This window comes from Cornus florida, unplaced genomic scaffold, assembly GCF_030987335.1.
Source record: "Cornus florida cultivar Cherokee Brave unplaced genomic scaffold, ASM3098733v1 CherokeeBrave_3.0.0_Hap2_Chr09, whole genome shotgun sequence".
Lineage (NCBI taxonomy): Eukaryota > Viridiplantae > Streptophyta > Magnoliopsida > Cornales > Cornaceae > Cornus > Cornus florida.
Window position 1 is genome coordinate 19,770,523 of NW_026775579.1, and position 14,443 is coordinate 19,784,965.

Below are 14,443 nucleotides of genomic sequence, written 5' to 3' on the forward strand. Positions count from 1 at the left end.
TATAATAGATCCCATCAGAACCCTTGGGAATCCAAAGGCTCGTCTAAACGTGTGTCTCAACGGACAAGAATTGATCTTTTGTTTTAGAGTTTTATAGAGAAACTGTTCGAAGTAGGGTTGTAATTGCTTAAGTGTCGTTTAGGGAGAGTAGTAATTTTTAAAGGAATATGCATTATTTTTTTGAAAAGTTACCAATTTGTCCTTTTAAACTTTAAATATTCAAATTTAAAATTTTAAACTTAAAAGACATATATGAAAAGAAGTTTGTTTGAAAAATAAAAGTATACTATTATTTTGGGACAGACAAAAAATAAAAGTATGATACTTATTTTAGAACAGAAATAATATAATACAAAGTGAATGTTGCAGACCGATTTTTTAAATTGACAAAATCACAATCAATAAGTACATTAATGGGACGAGTACGTTGCGAATTTAGTGCCAAAGAAAATTCAAGTTAACGAAAATTATTCAAAATACTGCGTCAAAGAAAACAATATGCTTAATAAGTTTTTTAAAAAAAATTTTGGGAAGGCAATAAGTTTAATAATTGCTAATGTGGAAGCTATGTAACGTATGAGTTGTATATTGATATGCTAATGCAAAGGGGTGATCAAATTTCCATGCGTATTGACTAGCAAATGAAAAGGACGTAAGGCAAACATGCCAAAGCCAACCAGCCTGGAATAAGCTGTAGTTATAGTTGTGACTTACTGTGTATACACACACACACACAAACACACAAGTGTATAGATTAATACAAGAAGACCTGGCTTGTTAGGTTTAGACTTTAGACTTCTCTTTCTATAATATATATATAGATATGTAAATAGAGATCCGTGTTTGCATGTTGTTGTCTTTGGGTACCAGCATATTCAAACTGGCATACCCCACACATTTGTTGTTGATTAGTATTTTTTCTCTCACAAGTTTGAAACATTCGCATGGCAATATACCTACTTCAACTAAACAATAGTAATACTAACACTAATAGTACTTATTAGTAGTAGGAACATGACCAACCCAACAACCAAACAACATTTCTGGGTTTATGGCCTTGGGTTTGTTTGAAAGTCGTGGATGATGGGGTCTATGTCCGTCTTGTTCACGGAAAAACTTTTAATACTGTTATAAATACGACTTATTTAAAATGGTTGGTTGGACCCATCATTTAACCATGATAGTCGGAACACGTGCTTCCACCTTGACCAGTTATTTTTGGAACTTGCGTTGACTGTAAAATAACAACCCCATTATTCTAATTCTCATCTCCAATTCACACAACTCTGTTTGCAATGACACGGTCAATAATTTATTTCAGGGCATCTACATATATAGGGTGAAGGTTTAGCGGCAGATATATTATACATGATAAAATAAAAGTACTTTTCTAATTAAGGCTTGTTTGACGACCGCTCTTACTGCTTCCTGTGTCCCCTTTGATACAGCTATGTACGTCATTTTCTCACATGTATACAAGTTTATCTTTTTAACGATTTGAATACTATCGAATTGTTTCTATAGAGGCGTCTAAAACCGCACTTATGAACGTTACCAAAAAAAAAATGAGAAGAAGAAGAAGAGACCTTTGTTTACTAGTCATTTTATTTTTAAAATTTGCAACATTTCTAAAGAAAAGTCTATGCTTTTATGTCTTTGCTTCCGAAAATCTTAACAACAAATATACATTACTAAATATATTTCTGAATAATTGTTTGTACTTTGGATCAAAGTAAAAGTACAAAGTAATTGTGATTTCTAAATAGGACTTAATTGTGCACCAACATAGAATGTGAAACGATATGTCCGATAATAAATTATGATGTGTTGTAAGAAGTCTGGCACAATTGTCAACTAAAAAACCCATAACAAGTCCAAAAATAAAAATGCAATAATGATTCGATAAGGTACAAATCATCAAAAATTATAATAAAGAAAATTTTAGAAACATAAAATACGATCATTAAAGGTCATTTGGTAATCACAATTACTTTGTATTTTTGCTTTGATCCGAAACAAAAACAATATTTCTGCTTTTAGAGTGTGTTCAACACTATTTAGAAACTTGTTTGGTAACATAAATTTGTTACAAGATTTTTAAAAACAAAAACATAAAAGCATGTTTGGTAAAAAGTGTTGCAAGTTTGAAAATTTAAATGATTAGTTAAAAATTTTATTTTTGAAAGAAAAAATATATATATATGAATAGTATTTTGCTACAGTACGGAAGCAAACAAAGCATTATTTTAATGCTTTTGATTTTTGCCTTAATTTTAGAAGCACTTCAATACTATTTAAAAGTACAACAAATATTACCAAATATGCTTTGTGCTTTTACTTCGTTACAGTATGCTAGCAAAAACAAAAAAATACGAAATAAAAGTACTAGCCAAACAAGCCTTAAACTTATAAAATTTTAATAATTTAAAAAAAAAAAAAAAAAAAAAAAAAAACTTTGAAGAGAAAAAATTGGAGTTTAATTGAAGGAGTAGATTGTTTTTTCTCCCTATATGTATATCGGTTCCATTTTTCGTTTAATATTATTGAGTATTTTTTCCCCGGGCAACAAACACGTCCTTGATTACTTTAAGTATTGACATGGTTGAAGTTGATGCATATAGGAAGCTCCTCGTACCTTTTGATCGAAACACTAATGACAGAATACGATCATTAAATTTCTTTTGATCGAAACACTAATGACAGAATACGATCATTAAATTTATAAAATTTTAATAATTTTAAAGAAGAGGTAGCGTAAAAAATAAGGATAAGAAAGAGAGAAAAATGTTACTGCACGTATATAATACATGCGTGAGTGTAAAAATAAAGTTTAAGAAAAAAAAAAAAAAAAAAATTGTAAAAAAAGAGAACTTCGAAGATGAAAAAATATACTTTAATTGAAGAAGGAGAATGAAATGTTTTGTTTTTTGTTTTAAATATCGGTTCCAATTTTTATTTAATATTGATAAGTAATTTTTTTTTTTTTTCTAACAAAAAACGCACACACATATATATTCGTTTTTTACTTTAAAATTCAAAGAAGTACCTCTTAGATATGTTCTCGGAGATTGATAAGTATTGACATAGTTGGAGTTGATGCATTCTTGAACTTCTGATACGGGTCCAATTTGTTAATGGTTTTAAATAAATAGTAGCTAGTTGTGACTATGGGTGTTTTATTTTATAACCTACCTCAACTATTTTTATAAATAGTTTTTGACTACGAGGTTTTTCTGTAACCTACCACAACTATTTCTATAAATACCCGAAATCTATGGTTTTTTGTAGCATAAGAATTAAAGATGGCCTAATTAAGATGATAACAAATCCACATTATTACGGAAGTGGAAAAGCACTTGGAGTGTCTGAAAAGCACTTGCCGCTGGCCACTATAAATTACCACGAATTTGATTACGTGGTAAAATATTTCGTAACTAAAATTCTCTTTTCTTGTAGTGTTTGCACTTATCTTTTTAATCTAATGTAAATGAGGTAAATCAACAATCAACAGCTGAGATGTAATTTTATTTTGATGATGGGCCAGCGACTTATAACCCTTTGGGCCTTATTAATTTAATTTTGTGAATTGGGCAAAACTTATATTTATATGCACCAAACTTTTTAAATGTAAAATGGTAATACAAATGGGCCTTTTGTTAACGACTTTATTCACGAGGCTAACGAGCCGAGTTCAAGGTTGCTCAAGTTTGATTTGTTTACTAAACAAGCTTAAATCGAGTTCGAACTCAGCTCGTTTACTAAAATGAACGAGCTGAGCTTGAGCTGTTCATAAGCAACTCGATTCATTTGCAGCTCTATTTGTACTATCAACGATGACCAAACCAAGAGCAACAAACCATGAACACCTCGGATACTTCAGTCCGACTAACCCAAGTTGCAAACATCCATGCTCCACGACCTGCATGCACTACCACTAGTGACAAAACCGAGAGCAACAGACCATGAACACCGGGGAGCTCCAACCAGCAACATCCATTGAAAACCCAACTGTTTCAATCTAGTGAACTTCAGTTTGTTGAAAAGATGTAGCAATGCTTCGTGGCTTCAGTGTATAAGTGTGTGTGTGTGTGTAAGGGCATTATCGAAAGAGATAAAAGAATTTTGGAATTTTATATCTTAAAAATGTTATGTGCAATGCACGTGACTAAAGTTGTAACAAAATAGCGACCTCAAGCCCTTATTTGCTCTTTTTTGTTTGTTTTTTTTTTTTTTTAAATATATATATATATACTTGACGAACTTATATACACAACATAACGGATAGCGGTGTTATTTGCCCAAAATATAAATATGAAGGGTGTTTTTCCCACTTTGTCCTAAAATAAATTAGGAAAACAACACCAACTAAAATACTACTGTGTAAATAAAATTTTCACACCCTTAATCAATGAAGTGGTTGATTTTATTAGATACAAGAAAAATATTTCAAAAGTGTCACAAAAATTATGTATCGCTCTAATTTAATTGTGTGATATACTATATGATTGAAAAAAAAGTGTGCAAACAATCATTTTTCTACCAAAACAAGTAGAGAAATAGTAAAGAAAGGACATCTTTCGGAGTTTATGAAACTATGACTCAAAATAAATAATAAGTCTACTGATTGTCTATGTTATGCATGGGGTTGTGAAATTCCAAGCACATTGACTACGAAATAACAATGACGTCAGATAGAGCATACAAGTACGGAACAGCCTAATATAAGCTCTCGAAATAGTTGTAATTCTTACAGTCATGTGCAAAAAGTTTCTCTAAACTATTTTTTTTTTGGCAAATAATTCTTTTGAATTAAAAATCACTCATGTACTATCGATTTGCTGTAATTTAAGACAAATTCTTCACAAAAGACTATTTTATCTTTTCTCATTAAAATTTGTATTTCTTATTAAATTATTTTTATTATCTTCTCTCTTATGTAAATATTAATTATATTATTTACCTTAATTTTATTTTTAGTATCAATTTATCATAAATATATATATATATATATATATATATATATATATATAGATAAAAAGATTTGTAACTATCATTTTCTAAATTGATTAACTTATTATTAAAACTTTATTCTTTATAATAAAACATATTATGACCAATTTAAATATTTTTATAGTAAAAAAATATCACTTTTTTCATACAATATATTGATGAAAAATTAATAAAATATTTTTGAAAAAAAATACTTTCTTTTCATGTAATATATTCATTAAAAATTAAAAAATTAATTAATATTTTAAAAAAAATTATAATAAAATTTTTTATTTAAATAATTAATTAAAAAATTAAAAGTAAATTTATGCAAATTTAATAAAAAATATCTCATCAAATTAGTATGATTTTTTTCATAATTTATTTAGATAAAAAAAATATATTAAATGTAATTTAATAAGAACATGCATTATGGTTATTTAATGAAATATAGTACAATCCTTGAAATATATTTTAACAAAATGTGATAGTTTAAAAAAATTTATGCACAAAATATAATTTAAAAGAAATTATTTATAAATTCAAACAAAATTCAAGAAATTTTTTACACTTTACCCTTCTCGTAAAAATAAAAAGTAACATATAATATTATATATATATATATATGTTGTGAGGGCGCGTGTTTGTTTGTTTGTCGACCAGTGGAGATTACTACGCGAAGGCCTTGTTAGGTTTAGAGTATTGCTTACTCGGAGTCCATAACTTTAGACGCGCCACACACGCAACAGACACATTTATGTGTAGACATAGGATCCGTGTTTGAATTTTCTTGGCATTCCGGTAATATACCATATCTCATATTCAAAGTCACACACCCCACGCATTCAAAGTCACACACCTACGCAGTGGTTTGTTGATTTTAATTTCCTTCTCACTAGTTTGACAACTTCACAAGGCAGTGTACGTGACTCTCTATTAAATATAAGAGCAGTTATATCACTTATATTATATATATATCAGGAGTTTTGACCAAGCCACGCACACATTACAGAAATTAAGGTTTGTTTGAAGTTTTGAGAGCACATCGACTCATTTGGTTGTATTTGTCACGCAAAAATATTTATATTAATTTTCTTTTTCACTGATAACAAACTTACACACATCATTTATATATTCATTTTATTTCTTTGAAAATTAAACTTTCACAATTCACTTCGAAAGATAAAGAAGATACCATTAGATCAGGGCCATTCCTGAGATTCTCAAAATTTTGAAAAACACTAGGCGAATTTTCAAATACTAGACCTTTATGGATAAAGTTTCACTCGTTCAAAAAAAAAAATTTTAAGAATACGAAATTTTCAATAAAATGAGAAAACACCAAGGCGACTCGGAATAATTTGGGACCTTAGGCGAAAAATATAAAGTGGTGTTTCGATAATATATTAATATTAAATAATATTTATTTAAAAATCATCTTCCTTATTTTGTGAAATACAAAATTACTAATTAGATTATTGTATTTAATGTTGTTTAAAATATACAAATTTATGAAATAGAATCTAATTTAGAAACCCCAATCCAATATTCCTATAAATTTTTTAATAGAATAAAAATGAGTTCAAATTGAACGTAATGAGTATTGAGTGGAGAAAAAAGAGTATTATAAACTTATAATGAGAGAGGAGCGAGACAACTTGTTGAAAGAGGAGACAATATGTGAGGAATATGGGGAAAATAAATAAATAAATAAATAGATAAAAGCTTGAAAACAGAATATGAAAAGTTTCACCATTTTTTCAAACAACGGTTATATAACTTACAAAAAAATAAATAAATAAATAAATAAATTTAGTGTTGTTGTAAAAAATGCAAATGAAAAAAAATAATAATAATAATAATAATAATTTAAAAATATAAATCTTTGCGACCAAAATTAAAATTATGTATGAGGAGGAGAGAGGAATAGATAGATAGAAAATAAAACAGAGTCCATATAAATCTTTGGAACCCAATACTTTTGTATTGTTTAGAGTTTAATTAAAAATTTTAAATGAGGAGGAGAGAGAAATGAGATAAAATAAATAAAAATAATTATTTTAGGATATAAATTTTTGAGATCCAATTTTATTTTTTTATATCAATTAATTTCTAAGTAATATTAAGAAATAATTATAATTCAACTTATATAAGGAAATTTAAAATTTTGAAGTCATTTCAAATTTGAGATCAGGAGTCGCCTATGCTCATAGCCGACCCTGCATTGGGTCATACAACCCTTGGTACTTATATTAATCATTGTCATTTAGTATTATCTATTTATTATTATTGATTTTTACACTAAATTCTCATATATATTATAATTATTTATTTCTGAATAGTTATTGCTAAAATATGAGATGGAACATTTTTATCTCTTCATTTTTCTTTAGATAACAAAAATTACAAGGAAAAAAAAAAAAGGTGAAACACGAGAACTTCCTATCTAGAGGCAAAGGAGTGCATTAGATTTAGATTGAATTTGAACCTTATAATCTCCTCATGATATGCCTTGGCGTCGTTGCACTTGATACACTTTGAAGTTAGTTTGCAAGGCAAAGGTTACGTATGGTGCAATGGTTGTCCGATTGATTGTTGTTTTTAAAGAAATAGTTTTGTGGGTGACTACTGACCTAACATAACAATAAGGGATTGACTCATGCAAGTTTGTGAGAGTGGGCGATTTTTAACCCAAAATATATATATATATATATATATATATATATATATATATATATATTGAGGGGGCAATAGTGGAATTTTTCTTTAATTCTAGATAGGGGCAATCTCAAAATTGTGCAAGTATATAATTCCAAAGAAAGAAAAATTTTTAGTGAGGACAATTGTCCCTGCTGAGTCCATGGTGATAACAACCCTTTTTTTAACTTCCCTTAAAACTGAAATTTTGTGCACCATGAGAACATGGTCTGCAATTATCAAAAAGGGCTTCTACGAGAATGGAAACTTCAAATTGTCTTTTAAGTATGTTTCAATGGATGAAAATGAAATAAATGGGAAAAAAAATGAAAATGAAATAAAATATATATATATATATATATATATATATATATATATATATATATATGTAATTTACTTGATTTATAACTCACAATTATTAGAAAATAGATATTTTTATAACTTAGTTTTTAGAAAACAGTTTTTAGAAAATTGAACGAAACAAAAATTTTTGTACAGTTTTTTATTCTCAATTTCTAAAAACAAAAAATTGTTTTCAGAATTACAAATCAAGCATGCCATAGTTTCTCTTTTTCTACTCTTAATAGTTTGATTGAAGATGCAGAGAGTCTTGATACACATTAGGATATAAGTAGAAATTCTAAAAAAAGATAAATTTAATTTATTTATTATTTATTATTATTAATACTAAAGAAATATAATTTATATATGCAATAGAGAACCGTTAGAGAGAGACGGAGAATGAGAAGTAAAAATATATATACAAAATAAATTATAGAGAGAAAAAAAAAATATATATATATATATATATAAATTATAGAGAGAAAATATATATATATATATATATATATATATATATAATAGAAATGAATGAGGGACAATTTGGAAAGTCCAAAAGGATAGTGTTGGTATTAAAAGGCCTTTTTTTTGTCACATGATTCCCACATGTCACTTTTTATAGTCAAAAACCCTTATTTACTTACTTTTTATATTATACGGGTGGAATTTGAATATAAAGGGTGTTATTTGTATGCTTTTCAAATTATATGATTTTTTTTTACACTTCATTCCTTAAAACGAAATAAAATTTTAAATGATAGAAATATCACTTACTCAAATGCTGAAAATTTAAATATATATATATATATATATATAAATATTTATTTATTAATTATCACTTAAAACTTCAACATTTAAAATTTTAACTTTTAAAATTTTTCAATACTTAATTTGAAAATTTTATGAAACAACACCAGTTAAGATTAGGATATGTTTTTAAGTAAGCTGTTCTATCCATGTGATTACATTTCAGTTTTAAATTTTCAAAAAATTGTTAAAATTGTTTGATTCATATTTACCATGTGAATATGCATATAAATAAATTTTGTTTTAGCAATAAATGTGAAAGGTTGAATTAAACCCAATATGGGACCCACCACACGACCACAAAAAGGTTTGACGCGCACGCTCATGATGACCCGCTTGTTCCACGTTTGAACTTATCTGTAATTAATACACAAAATCACTCCCACTGAGGTATTTACTTAATAACGTGACCAAACACTGATTTAGAAACCCAATCGTTGACCAAACTCACCTCTGACTCTTTCCTCTTCCCCTATTTAAAAACCCCCATGGTCCTAAGCTCCCCCAAGTCACAAGTACAAGTCACAACCCGACTCCCAATTCTTTCTCTCTACATTTTCTGTCTTCAGAAAGATAAACCCAAACCCAGTTAAAGAGAGTTATGGTGATGGACAAGAACCAGCTGTTTGTGACCGTGCCGAGCTTCTTCAAATGCCCGATCTCGATGGACGTGATGAGGTCACCGGTGAGCCTCTGCACCGGCGTCACCTACGACCGTACCAGCATCCAGACCTGGCTCGACTCCGGCCACAACACCTGTCCCGCCACCATGCAGGTCCTCGACACCACCGACTTCGTCCCCAACCTCACCCTCCGCCGCCTCATCCACCTCTGGTCCGATCAGCCGCCGGAGTCTGACCCCTCATTCAAACTACCTCCTCCAATCTCAAAGCAAGAAGTATTTCAGTCGATTAGAAACATCGACAACCATGCCGATGATCGCTTGATTTCTCTCCGCAAAATCATTGGCTTCGCTAAGTACTCCGACGAAAATCGCAAGTTTCTGGCAACGATGGATGGATTTTTACCGACTATGATCGGAGTTCTCAGCAATGCCAATGAAATTGAGGTTAGAGAATCAATAATAACCGTTCTGGATTTGATTTTGTCTGAGGATGGAGTGAAAGAACAGCTGAAAAGACTGATTCTCAAGAGCAATCAAAATAGTTTGTCGCAATTCGTTTCGACTCTTCAAAACGGCAATTTGAGGTCGAAGATCGAATCCGCTAGGGTTTTGGAATCAATCGCATTCGATGCGGAATCGCAACGTTCAATCGCCGAAAATCAGGGATTACTAAACGAACTGTACCGTTTGATCAGCTCGGAGACCGACCGGACGGTGATCGAAGCCGGTCTATCGGTCCTAATCGCCGTGTCAACCTCGAGACCAGTCAAGAAAGAACTCGTCCGGTTCGGAATTGTACGAACCGTAGGGAGAATCCTCTCCGGCTCCGACACGGTTGTTCCGGTGATCGAGAAGGCACTGAAACTGTTGGAGATACTGTCGACGTGTACGGAAGGCCGGACGGCGATCTGCGACGACGAGACATGCGTGCCGGCGATCGTGCATAGACTGATGAAGGCATCGACTGCGGCAACGGAGCACGGGATTGTGGTGCTCTGGAGCGTATGCTATCTGTCCCGCGATCGGACGGCGCAGGAGGCGGTGATGAAAATCAACGGTCCGACAAAAGTTTTGGTTGTGATGCAGAGCAATTGTTCAGCGAGCGTGAGGCAGATGTGTGGAGACCTGGTTAAGGTGTTCCGAGTTAACTCAAAATCGTGTTTGGCGAGTTATGACACGAAGACCACTCATATTATGCCTTACTGATTCATCCTACGAACCAAAATCATTTGATGTGGTTTTGTTTTGTTTCTCCCTAATTATACTCTTCTCATTAACATGATCAGATAGGCCAATGTTGTAAATGAAAAACAAATTTATTGATACAAATATAACCAAAAAAAAAAAAAATCAAAACAAATCAATTTTGTTGGTTCTGATACTAATTTGAGAAATTTGATACCAATTTGAGAAATTTTTGGTTATACTTGTTTGTTGTGGATGTTCGGTAAATTTGGATCCTGAAAATTGCATTATGTGGTATGTCGTTTAGATTTTTCACCGTATGAATACAACAGAAGGGACGAGAATAAACGGCTGTAGTGGTAATGAACATGAGGCACAAACGGCGTGATGAGAAGTAACGTTGACATAATATTGGTTGGATCATATGTATGATTTTATGGATGAGCAGTGATTTAGGAACCCAGTTCCTCAGAAACGCGGGTATCATATGATATTATTGTGACATTATATGGTGAAGATTACCATGACATAGATGGTGGAGATTATCATTACATTTACATAAATATGATATTATTGTGACATCATATGGCGTTGATTATCATTACATTTACATAAGTCTAAATTCGGTAACTACAGTCCAAAAATCATTATTCTTTTATGGATGGATATATTAGGCGGAATGATTTTATGGATGGTATTTTGATTAGAGTGTAGAGTGGTAATGATTTTTTGTAAATAGGTCTGCGTTATACCAGTGTTGTACAGCAAACTACGCCGTTTAAAGTATGTTTTTTAAAAAGGCAATTTAAGAGTGAAACGAAGCATCCCAACTATGTATGGTAAAAAAAATAAATAAATAAAAATATTTACTTTCTTTCCACGATTCTTTCTCTGGAATCATCTCTAACACCGTCACTCTCCCTCACCAGTCTCTTCAGATTTTTTCAACGTTGGTGATGTGATACTTCCAAATTTTCACGTGTAAGTTAGCGAGGCTCACATCCAAAAATCGGGGAATATCAAACAATTAATATTTAAAACAAGCATAGAATAAAATGTGAAATAAGAATAGATGATTATTTGTTGAATGGAAAACTAAAATGATAAATAATAAATCCTTAATTCCTTTGATACCAATACTCCAATAAATCCCCATAAAAAATAAACCTCTATAATACAACTCGAGAATCCGTATCATGGACCCCTAATCAAAACTCATAACTGAAATATAAAGATACCAATCGTACTAGGTAAACTATACAAGATAGTATCCTACGTCAATATCTAAGGAAGAGTGAAGATGAATGCTCTCTGATCTGCATGAACAACCTGTAAGACTGAAACTGATAAACACCTGAAAAATATAACAAAGGTGAGTCAAAACCCAAGAACAAGTCATTTCTACTACAACCCAATCAGAGAATCGATAAGCGATACATCCCTAACCAAACTCATGCAATATCCACATAATCAGTACATACATATACACACTAAGACTCTCACTGAAATATAGGGCAATCTCAACTAGATAGTGGGTATCTCATGAAAAATCACACACAATGTGGTCAAGAATCCCCCTCTACCAGAGCCACACATCTCTTATATTCAGCTACCTATCTCCGGCAATAAATACCCCAATCCTAACCATTGATCCCAAGACCTTAATCTCGTATCAGGGCTCTTATATAAATATATAATAATATCATCAATCAAAACCATGTCTAACAATGGCACAATATAGCGTGTCTTGACTTATTAGTCAGCCCATCTACTCATCAAATGTCAAAGCCATATCTAATAATGGCATAAAATATCAAGGAGCCTACCTTATTAGATATCTCAATGATCCCATCATTAACATTCTCGCATAACTAATAAATGCTCAACAATGAATCCCTGAACATTGAACCACATACCCCGACAGAGACGAATCATGCATATGGTAATAAATCCAAAAGGTACAAGTGAGTCTTAAACTTATTAGCCAGCTCACGTGGTTCCACCATACATGCATGCATACATAAGTCCTATCAATTTCATCTCTATCAATGGTTCAACAAGCATATACAGTTAATGATCATAATTTAGATCACTAACACATCAATATATATGATTATAACATAAACTAAATTAATGCATTAATTATTGTAATTTAAGTATCATAAAAGAATAATAAATAATTTATTAATTGATTTAATACTTTCTCTATTTGTGGTCATCCAAACTATGTTTATCCATAATACAACGTATAATCTAGCCATAGATTATGTCTGTAGATCATAAATACTTCAACAATTAAGATTAAAATCATAAATTAAGTTAATGCATTTAATTTTACAATTTAAATATCATAAAGATTTATTTAACTTATTAGTTAATTTAATCTTTTCCATCAAGTCACGAAGTATATGAGTTTAATACAAATTTTATGCAATTAAATCATACAACACTGCTCCCGACGCCTTAATACACGTTTAGGGCTAAATAAAATCAATTCGGAATCATTTGGAGCCATTTTGGGAAATTCTGGTCCCCAGTGCTTGAGCATACTCTTTATTATCCTGAAGCACAGTACATTGCTCGAGCACTATCCAACACTGTTTGAGCACTGGTTCCGAAAACAGATAGTGCTCAACCACTAACTACAGTGCTTGAGCACTGGTTCGCATCACTAATTCACAGGTTTGTTTCAAAGTCTGAAATTCCTCGTTTCGGGTCCTAATTCATGCATCTAAGTCCTAATTGATTCCAGTAATTATTATAAAGCAATTATACATGATTAAAACAACTTAGAACATTGATTAGTTTATTATAATGTAAGATTTCACAAGGTATATACATATATATATACACACACACATTGACACATCTTGTGACGGCCCTGGTTTTTTAAGCCAGTGCGTCTTGTGATGAACCGTAGTTTAACCCGATAACGGATCCGAAGTGCGGAAGCGAAAACAGAAAACAAGACTCGAAGAAGTCAAAGTGACCTTCCATGAGGTCGTGGAACTCAATGAGAACTGATGCGGAAGCAAAAGACCAAAAATATGACAAATAAGCCCTCAAGGGCAAAATAGTTATTTCTGAAAACTGTGGACTCGAGTGCCACCGAGCACACCGCTGGAAGGACAACGAAAAACTAATCAAGATGGACTCAAGAATCGTATGATTCGGAGTCCGGACGAAGGAGAAACGGCATGATGAAGAAAAACGAGCACTTAAGGCTAAAAGGGTAAACTAGTAATTATCCAGGAAGATCTGAGTATAACCGAGCACACCGTTAGAAAGACAGTGAAAAATTAATCAAGTTCAAAAAAAAGTTCACTCGATTTGGAGTCCGGATGAGGGAGAAACGAGTATTTGAAGTTTTGACATCGCGGCGGCCCGATGAAGGCCATGACATGCCCCATGCGCGCCTGGCGCCCATGCCAGCGCCCATGTCGGCGTCCAATGGCATGCACATGTTGACAGAAAGAAAAGAAAAAAAAATGAGTGTCCAGAACTGAGGCTTGAAACGGAGGTCAAGACGATTTTTTCTAGAAAAACACGAAGAAAAAACCCCCCATAAAATCGAGTTTTCTACGTGACTCGCAAGAGAATTAAAAAAAAACTCATTGTAAAATGCCCAAAATACCCCTAGATCAGAACTGGTCAAGAGAGGCAAAAAGCTACTAAAATGCAAACTGGAAGCTGAAACTTCACGAGGGATTTCCGGTACCAAGACGACATTTTCTGGAAAAACACGAAGAAGAAACCCCCCCTAAAATCACATTTTCTATTCGACCATGTCAAAAGAAGAAA

General features: G+C 31.7%; 1 protein-coding gene across 1 annotated transcript; it reads left to right on the forward strand.

The window, feature by feature from the left end:
- The first annotated feature begins 9,318 nt into the window (after nt 1-9,318).
- On the forward strand, nt 9,319-10,881 carry LOC132273574 (U-box domain-containing protein 28-like). Its single transcript, XM_059774541.1, has one exon. The coding sequence runs from the start codon at nt 9,434-9,436 to the stop codon at nt 10,661-10,663; it is 1,230 nt and encodes a 409-aa protein (XP_059630524.1). The 5' UTR covers nt 9,319-9,433; the 3' UTR covers nt 10,664-10,881.
- Nucleotides 10,882-14,443: the final 3,562 nt, after the last annotated feature.

Bases quoted from the DNA above. Each gene is read 5' to 3' on its own strand.
- LOC132273574 (XM_059774541.1), top strand. From the start codon at position 9,434: ATGGTGATGGACAAGAACCAGCTGTTTGTGACCGTGCCGAGCTTCTTC.